Source organism: Phytophthora ramorum (assembly GCF_020800215.1).
Source record: "Phytophthora ramorum isolate Pr-102 chromosome Unknown Phyram_PR-102_s0006, whole genome shotgun sequence".
NCBI lineage: Eukaryota > Oomycota > Peronosporomycetes > Peronosporales > Peronosporaceae > Phytophthora > Phytophthora ramorum.
This window is the reverse complement of record NW_027150652.1, coordinates 626,007-635,479: the sequence shown is the minus strand read 5'-3', so window position 1 is coordinate 635,479 and position 9,473 is coordinate 626,007. Positions and strand designations below refer to the sequence as shown.

Here is a 9,473-nt window from a genome sequence, read left to right as displayed (position 1 = left end):
ACGTTGATGCTTTCCGCCGCCCTGCTCCTGGGGCCTCTCCCCCTGCAACAGCTCAATGCAGCAACTGCGACCAAATTTTCCGTGATAAAGACATAATTAACCCTTTCGCAAGGAGCTGCTATAGATTCTACGAACTATACTATACAAAGTCAAGTCAATTAAACTCAAAGGGCGCAAAATTCGCCCTTTTAGTTGTCGATAGAGACGGGGCGTGTGTGCAAATCAAACACGATGCAGTTGGCACTAATGATGTCCAACCTAAAAGGGCGCAAAATGCGCCCTTTAAGATTGCATTTTGATTGGCTAATAAGTGGATTATTTGGTGTGATCCAGCTGAAACAGCCCTCTACTACTATGATTGGTCAAAATGAAATGGTACAGCGTTCCACCACGGAAAGATAACAGCGAAACTTACGAAGATATTCGCCTCGTCGACCGTTTTCTGGGTGATGACGCGCCAACGTTGGCCAGAGGATGATGCTCGGCTTTGGCTTTCGCGTGAGTCTTTCGCGCGCGCCGTTGGCGCGTATATATCGCACCACTCTCTGCCGGACGCGACTAGTTGGCTATAGCTCTGTATCTGGCTCGTTTTGTCGCCAGCATTCTCACAGCTAATCGCTTCAGGTACAGCTACACAGCCAGTATGTTTGTATTCCCGGCAATGCAGAGCAATGAATGTGCGGGTCACTCAATGGGTGCATATATCTTCGTGTTCGTATGACTCCGTTAAGGTATACTACGTAATATCTTCGACGCAATACACTGGTGCATATATCTTGCACACTGTATTCCAAAAGGGGGATTGCGTATGAAACGCTGTTCGCGCCAAATCATGGCGCCCAAAGCTTGGTCCCTACTGTCAGACTTAATAGCTTGTATGTTTGCATTTGTATAAAGAATAAAAACTCATCCAATATCTGTATTTAGAAACCTTTATATTGACCACAAACACACGACACGTATCAGCCTTCCAGCTGATTCCTTCTCTCATTTCTAAAAAGAGCCGTATATGGCGGAAGCGCTGCCCGGGCAGAAGCGCAAGTATACCGGTCCTGTAGGCGCCAGCAAGCGCCGCCACGCGGTATCTGGTGTTGATACAACACCGACGGAGTCCGCCAGCAGTCTCGGAGGTGTTGCAGTGTTCAAGGGCGCGTGGGCCGCGCTGAAGAAAGCAGGATGGACGTCCAAGAAACCGTCCAGCAAGGGTCTTGACTCGCGTTACAAGTACATTCGGCCTGGGGGGAGGCATGATGGTGTAGAGGGTGCTGATTTACTTCTCGGCGAGCTGGCCGTGCTGAGGTATGTCGAGGAGGTGCGCAACCGTGACGCCGCAGCAGCTGCAGCCGTTCAAGACACAGGCAAGACGTTTTGTCTGTGCATGCAGCGGTATGGCAAGTGGCTAGGTAGCTGTATGGCTAACGTTGCACTTGTTTGTGGCGTAGGCGTTGGAGCTCAACGTGGAGAAGACAGTGGCGACGTCGCTAGCAGAGCTGCTGAACAGGCAGTCATTGCCGAACGTCGCTGGCAAGGATCTAGGCATGGCGACGCCGATCAGGAAGCCTCAAGCGCTGCAGGCGCGGTTGCGTCTTGGGAAGTTGGGCTACAACAGCGAGTGGCGCGACTAACGTTGTGTTTGTTGGTGGTTTGACTAACGGTGGGTGCATTGGTAACGCAGAGAATGATGTCAGCTTCGATGAAGTCATGGAAAGCGTCAGTATAGCGGCGGTGGTCGCTCACGACCAAGCAGTAGTGACCGTGCCTCTAGTGCACGTAGGTAGACGACGAGAAGGTACGGTTCGTCCGGCTGCAAGCGCCGCCAGCCCAGCAGGTGCGACTTGCGACAAAAGGCAGCGTGAGGAATGAGCGCGTGCCGTGGCTAACTATGGGTTTGGTGTTGATGCAGGAGTTGACGGCAGCATCGTTGACATGACCGACGACGTCATGGTGGACGCTGAAGGTGCTGCCGACCAGGCAGGTGTCGCTGTGCCTATTGAGAACGAGCGTGGTGGACGCGGTGCGCGTGGTGAACGTGGTGCGCGTGGGGGACGCGGTGGACGGGCTGCTCAGCGTGCAGCTCGAGCCACAGGTACTAGAAATGCGGTGCTTGATCTCAGAGTGCAAGCAGGAATAGATAAGCTAATGGTGTGTTGCTGGTTTTGCAGGAGCTGGTGCGGGTGGCGGTGATAATGGTGACACGGCTGGAGCAGTGGTTGTGAGCGCTGTTGCTAGCCGCGGCGACCGAGTTCCAGCTGATGGAGTCGCGATCCCCGAATCACCACAGTCTGGGCGAGCAACAACCAGTGGAGTAACGGGTGCTACAACGACGCCAACACGAACACCACCCATCATGCTGCAGGACGTGTACGTGAGCAAGCTGGTCGCATTCTCGCCGGACAAGGAACGATGGATGAAAGCGAAGGTCTATCGGCCTATCGGTACTGCCTACATTATTGGCCGAGTCTACCGCCAAGTCAAGAAGGGAAAACACGCTTCTCTTTTTCAGATTCGTTGGCTGGACAGCCAATTCCAGAGCTCAGTAGAGCACATCAGTGTTGGCATTGTGCAGCTTGGGATCAAGAACTACGTTGCGCTAACACGAGTGAAGAACCCGGATTGGCGAATACCGGTTCGGCCTGATCCGACGAAGGACATCAACTTCGAGGAGGACGACTCGGATTGCGAAGAAGAAGAGGTGTTCGAGGCTTTCGAGCCTACGGAATTGCTTCCAACCTGCCTCGCAGAAGTTGAAGCCGTTCGAAGCATGCGATTCGTTCCGTCGGGTGAAGTTGCAGTGCCTTCGTACCTGTATCAGCACAGCGACGGATCGACGAATACCTACTTGCGTCCTGAGTTCATGCACTTGTTCGAACATTCTGCCAGCTCAAGTTTCTTCGCCTACATCCCCCTCTACTTTGGCGCCAAGTTTTGCATGAGACGAACAAGTACGCTGTGGCGAACAACATCCGGATGATAAATCCGTTCATTCTCGACGAGCTGATGGTGTTTCTGGGCATTTTGTTTTTCATGGCAATGAACGACAAGGGCGAGTACGCAAAATACTGGGGTGTTCAAGCCGAAGATCTTATTTTTGGTGGCGTTTCCACATCGCTCGACGCTATCATGTCCCTGCATCGGTTCAACCTGCTCCGTCGGTGCCTGAGCTTTAATGCTACTCCAAACACGCTAGAGAAAGATGCCGCAGCTCGCATCCGGCCACTACTAAACTTGCTGAAGATTACTGGCGGTCAGTATATTCACGTTGGACGAGATGTTGCTCTCGACGAAGCGAGTGTCGCGTGCCGCTCGCGTCAAGGCCGCCACATGATCGTGTATAATCCCATGAAGCCGACGGGAAAATATCATTTCAGGCTGTACATGGTGTGCTGCTCTTCGACGTGGATCGCGTTGAATTACAAGCTTCACTGCAACCGGAGTGACGTTTTGAACAGACTCAGTGGTGTAGTCGATCGAGCTGATGCCCAAAACTTGAGCGAGGATCTGGAGAAAGTATCGAAAATCCGACAGCATGTGCTAGAGGTGACGAGGCCACTGTTGGAAACTAACCGCGTCGTCAATATGGACAACTATTACACCTCCGTTCAACTGCTCCAGGAGCTTCGGCTGAAGGGGCTTTATGGCCGAGGCACCATCCGAGCAAATAGCAAGCACTATCCAGCTCACACTATACTGCACAAGGACGACTGCACCCGTGGAGACTATCGCCAGTCTGTCTCGCACGACCACAGTATGCTGGCAGCGTCGTGGTGTGACGGAAATGTCGTCAACTTGGTTTCAAATGCTGACTCTACAAATGATACCACTGTCGTCCGCATGGTTGGCAACGAAAGCCAGCCGTTTCCTGCTCCAGAATGCGTCGCTCAGTACAACGCCAACATGCAAGGTGTCGATAGGTTGGACCAGATAAGAGGAAGATTCGCTACTGCGGACGGTCATTCCTTTAAACGCTGGCACAAGAAGCTTGCCCTTGCGCTGATTGACGTGGCGAGGTCCAATGCGTATCTTACGCGACGGCTGGTATCCTCAGAGCCGACGACTCGTGATCCACATCGAGGTTTTGTGATGGAGCTGGTTGGTGAACTTCTGAATGGTCAATGGAGGAATGCACCCAGTGACGGCCGCATGCTTTACAGTGGAGAAATACTTGACGAAGCCGAAGCGGAGCAAGTGGGCACACTTTCTTCGCAGCGACCTGCTGATAAAGCTGCTGGAGTTGCGATGGTTGCGTGCACATCAGTGTCGTCTAGGCAAATTCATGCAGAGAAGAGCAGGAAGCGGCGGCGCTGTATTGTTTGCAGATGGGAGGGGATATATCCGACTGAAGTCACAAACTATTGCCTCGCACATGACGTGTGGTTGTGCCGCGTTGTGCACGACCATCCTGCCAAGCCGTGGATGAGTCCGGCCACGACTTCCACTTGCTGGGATAAATTCCACCAGTTCTACTACCCCAACGGGCTGTTTACCGACAAAGGAAACGTGCGACGCCACTCCAATCTTGCGAAGCTGAAGGAGGCACATGAACCTAAATTTGACGTCACACAGCGGCCTACTGCTGCTTGCCAAAGCGGTGGCGGATCCATTGATGCTCCTATCAGACGTAGCCTAGGTGGTGGTGCCGCTCTCGGTCACACCAGCGATACAGATCGGTTCGTCGGGGGTGGTGGCTCGGTTGGCCTTGAGGCGTTTGGACTTGGTAGCGGTTCCGCTCCCAGCTTGGTCACGTACGGTGGCTCTGCGCATGGCCTTGGTGGCGGCGCTGCTCGCGTGCTTGGAGGCGGTGCTGTTCATCACGGACTCGGAGGCGGCGCTGCTCGAGGACTGGCTTTCGGCGGCACAGACACCAGACCTGGCGGCGTGACAGCTACAGACGGCGGTGCTGAGGACGGACTTGGCGGTGGCTCTGCGCATGGCCTTGACGGCGGTGCTGCTCACGGACTTGGAGGCGGTGCTGTTGGTCGCAGACTTGGAGGCGGCGCTGCTCGAGGACTGGCTTTCGGCGGCACAGACAACAAACGCGGTGGCGATACATCTATAGACACAGGTGCTGCGCGCGGTTGTAGTGGTGATGTCGCGTAAGCACGTGATGAAGTTGTTCGTACACGTGGCAGCGGTGGTTTGAATAAGTATAGACGAGCAGTGTAGGGTTAATATTTCCTAGAGTATATGTAAACAGGCTAAGGCGTCGACTTCCAGCTACAATGTACATCGATCTCCCTCACCAAACTCCAGTACTCGCAATACGGCTCGGTGCACGTGGAGCGATGTCTTGGGCAAAACTGCGATGTTGATACAGTGATACGTGCCATTAGCATTGCGCTTAGCTCTCGCAAAACGACCAACTTCGCATCTTCTTCGAACAAAAATATGTTCGCAAACAAGATGGTTGCTTCACAAATGGGATGGTGTCTTGACAGCGAAACATCCCGAACGTCTGTTTGCTTCAGTATCACCTTACGAAGCAGTGGTTGGCGCTCGAGATGTTGTCGTACACAGCTTTGGCCAAGTGCAACTAAATCCTTTCGAAGCTCGACGCCAATGCACGTTTTAACGCTCGTCGCAAGTGCAACTTGAGCGACAATGTTGCTCACACCTGCTCCAACGTCGAGGAAAACGTCGGCTTCTCCGAGGGGTCCAACAGCTTCAAGTATCTTTGAGACACCCGACGGTAACACCTCACCAGCATTGCCATAAGTACGGCCGGCTTGCTGGCGGACATCGTGTGCACTGATTCCTGCAAATATGAGATTCACAGCTTTCGCTGCTTGCCCTGGGTTGAGTATAGTTTCACGTGACTCAGCGGCGACGCAGCCCGCGAAGGTGGTACTGCCCACAGACTTGAATATGGTGTGGCTCGCCGGCTCGGACGTGGTGTTGACCGCAGACGTGGCTACGGCGGCGATCCCGACACGGTCACCAGCCTCGGCGGAGAGGCTGGACATGGTAACGGAGTCGCGCACGGACTTGGTGGCAGCGCGGTATGAAGCCTTGGCCTCGACGTCCATGGCGGCACGGACACCAGACTCAGCTGCGAGGCAGCTGGTGACGGCGGTGTCACGGACAGACTTGGTGCGCATGACCTCGGTGTCGGTGCTGCTCGTGGGCTGGTCGGGGCTGTTGCTTGCGGACTTGAAGGAGGACCCGGTGTCGGTGCTAATGGCGACACCACCGCCTGATCCGTTGGAAAGACTAGCCAAGGTTGTGGTGGAGGGCGTGAGGCCGAGACGGGGAGGTGGTGCGTGCGTCGGCGCTATTAGTCACTGGGAAATGGGGAGAGATGGCGGCGGCCGCGCTCGCGCGACTAGAACTCCCCTGGAAGGCAGACCACTGAAAAAGCACCGCGGAAAGCTGCTTATGGTCTTCCCGTACGTCCTCTTGAGACTGGCCAGCCGAAGACGGAGCTCGTTCACAGAGCGCTTGGTTTTCATCCGACTGGCCACGTATGCCCAGGTGATGCGAAGGCCTTCCCTCTCGAACTGAAGTGTGATCTGGACCAGTAGCTTGTCTTCTTTGTCAGTGAAACTTGTGCACATTTCTGCTAATTTTTGTATGTGAAATGAAGTCAGCATGTAGTGCATTTGACTTACCTTATGTATGGCGATATGACTGGCTGCACGGTGATACTGGTGCTCATTGTTTTTGCGGCGCTTGGTCGATGACGCGGCGGTGCGGCTGCGGCCGATTACGGCGGCTGAAGCAATAAAATACACCTCGGAGACGCGAGCATTTGAAAAATACCCCCATCCCTCTTAAACAAAATGCTGTGATTGGTAGTATTATAGCACGGTAGGTCGAGCGCGGGATCAGGCTAAAAGAGCGCAAAAACCGCCCTTTTAGAAGTCCATTTGTCACCGTGTTTTGGAAACAGCGTTCAAGGGCGAGAAATGCGCCCTTGCACCGCCAAAGGGTCAACCTTTCTCTGCAAGGCATTGTCAACGAACACCAAATGCAGGTCGACAGCAGTACTGCAGATTTTGAGAAGTGCCGGCCACCTCAAATATCTACGGCTGGAGTGTTAGCAACGTCATTGCTGGGGCGGGATATACAAGTTCATTACTGGAATCATTGCAAATCCTGTTTTAAGGTAGGCATTATATATCCAATATTATACTCAGCAACAACTCTGACAGGCACGGTAAACTATGCAGTCCACAGTCCGCACACCAGAAGGGAGCGTTTGCAGGTTTTTTAAACCTGAAGAAGTTCATCGTGGTGCTACTTCGATTGAAGATGGTGACGAGCTCCGACTTCACCGTGGAATTGGCTGTGAATAGGTGAATGCGTATAACCCAGTTGTTATGTCTACACTGAAGTGTAACCACGACGCACATTTTGTAATTAACAGCGGAGCAAAACATACAGCCGCTTATGTTATTAAGTACTGTTGCATGAGCCAAAACTCTGTCGAAACTACACAGTGCTATCGTTGGCTGCTTTCGCCAAAGCTATGAAAAAAAAAGCGCACTACCACCTGAAACGACAACAATGGAACGAGGATGCCGAATCTTGAGTTCCATGTTGTACAGTGTCATGAATTGACTAGATGTAGCTGCGACGATGGCTGAGCTGTATATCCTGCACGAAACACCGTTTTGGTTTTTTCACGAATTGTCCACATCAATTTGAAAACTTAGTTACGAAAGCGAATTGATTCACCTAGGAAATGGTTGGGAGTGAGCAATCTGGTATATAGAGAGGAAAGACTGACAATTTGCTGGAGCGCTACTGAAAGCGTGAGGAGGCATTGTATTTTGTTTTTCTTTATGGAGATTTGCGAACAATACGAATACACTGGCAATGCAACAACCGTATCACACGAGAATAATTCAGGAGTCGACTCGGTATCGTTTTGTAAAGCACCCTATCGCGAGTCTGGGCAACTGGGCAGCCTTGCAATCAGAGTGGACACTGGAGATCAGGAAGTGCACGAAAGGGGAAGACGAAATCCGAGGCACGATGGCAGACCTCGAGCGGAAGTAGACGAGGCGTTGATCGCGATCGCACACGTGAAGCAGCCCCGACAGACGATTACCATGCCACCCCCTACGATCGAAGCGGATGAAACCTTGTTGGTCGCGAGTTTCGAAGGATAGGCACGTGCCAAACGCAGTGGTGAGGCTTACAGCGCGATAATATGGAAGTTGCCAGAGTGGACGATCGTCACCGCCGCATCTGAGTAATTGCCCGCTCTAACTGTGAACGAGGCCGAGTACCGCGGGCTGTTGTTATGCTTCTGTTGGAAGGCTTGGAGTCGATTTGCAGAGGATTGTAGACGTAGACGCAGAAGCGAAGGTTAGTGGCGAGTGAAGTGAAGTGATTGAGCACTAGAATGAAAATTGGAAAGTGATTGAATGTGAGAGGTGGGAAAAATCAAACACACTGACTGCTGCTGCTTTTCCTATGCTACTGCTGTCCTACATGCACACCACGGCGCCCTTGTGTGTGCTCTTGGTTCCTTCTCATCTTGCTCAATGATGGCTCGATGTACAGATGGCGCGATGCCTGACTTCAGCTTGCAACGCCGCGCCGCTGACACTCCGATGACTGACCCTGATGTACCACCACGATGCTTGACAACATTCTTTGCCTTAGTCGCCGTGAGCATTTAACACTAGATTCGTCGTCAGCATTTAACAGCTTCGATCTGCTGTCCACTATGGACAGGGGGCGAATCGTGATCTGCGGCGATTCCAATCTGATAATCCGCCAGATGCGTGGCGAGATCGCGTGCAAGGCTTCTGGCCTGTTGTTGCTGGTCAAAAGGTGATGGATCAACTTAGATCGTGGTCAAAACACGAGTTCCTACAGATGAAACGAGACCGGAACCAGAGTGCAGACAAGTTAGCCAGTGAAGCTCTCCAAGGGGGCAAAGGGATCGTAATCACCTCAGACAAAGATCATCAAGACTTGATCACGCTCAACCGCTTGGACGATCTCCTCAAGGCGAGGGACGACGATACCATCGTCCGTGACCAGATCAACGCGACGCAGACGACTGACGCTGAAGTCCTGCAGGAAGCGATTGTACAGCGCATACGCGGTGAACGAATCATCCAAGCGCAGAACGAAGAGAAGTGGATCATCGATCTGAAAGCGTACCTGAAAGGGAACGTCGGGGTTCTAACCGCGGCCGAAGCTAAATCGTGCGCCAAGGTCGCGAACGACTATGAGCTGGACGAAAACGATCTGCTGTTCAATTGCCCGTCAGCCATGAGGCAGGACGAGGATCGAGACGAGATCGCGAAGCTGGTGGTGCCTGAAACCCTGCAGCAAGATCTCCTTCACGATTACCACGCAGGGGGGCATCAAGGGATCGGAAGAACGTACCGACGAATCCAATCACACTTCCACTGGAGGGGCTTGTACCGAAGTGTCCAGCGCTATGTGGGAGAATGTACAGATTGAGAGACAGGGAAAGGTCGACCCTTCGTGAGAGGAGAATCCCCTGGGAACGT

The 9,473-nt window shown here is 52.9% G+C and overlaps 3 protein-coding genes across 3 annotated transcripts; 2 read left to right on the top strand and 1 right to left on the bottom strand.

The window, feature by feature from the left end:
* Nucleotides 1-643: 643 nt before the first annotated feature.
* On the top strand, nucleotides 644-2,216 carry KRP23_7017 (uncharacterized protein; the record flags this gene model as incomplete). The annotated part of the gene is made up of 3 exons (XM_067892279.1): nucleotides 644-695; nucleotides 1,904-2,100; nucleotides 2,163-2,216. 3 exons carry the CDS (start codon nucleotides 644-646, stop codon nucleotides 2,214-2,216), a joined length of 303 nt encoding a protein of 100 aa, XP_067744174.1.
* Nucleotides 2,217-4,623: 2,407 nt separating this feature from the next.
* KRP23_7016 (uncharacterized protein) lies at nucleotides 4,624-4,929 on the bottom strand (the record flags this gene model as incomplete). Its single annotated transcript, XM_067892278.1, has 1 exon — nucleotides 4,624-4,929. One exon carries the CDS (start codon nucleotides 4,927-4,929, stop codon nucleotides 4,624-4,626), a length of 306 nt encoding a protein of 101 aa, XP_067744173.1.
* Nucleotides 4,930-5,862: 933 nt separating this feature from the next.
* Nucleotides 5,863-6,591, top strand: KRP23_7015 (uncharacterized protein; the record flags this gene model as incomplete). The annotated part of the gene is made up of 2 exons (XM_067892277.1): nucleotides 5,863-6,253; nucleotides 6,581-6,591. The coding sequence occupies 2 exons, from the start codon at nucleotides 5,863-5,865 to the stop codon at nucleotides 6,589-6,591; spliced, it is 402 nt and encodes a 133-aa protein (XP_067744172.1).
* Nucleotides 6,592-9,473: the final 2,882 nt, after the last annotated feature.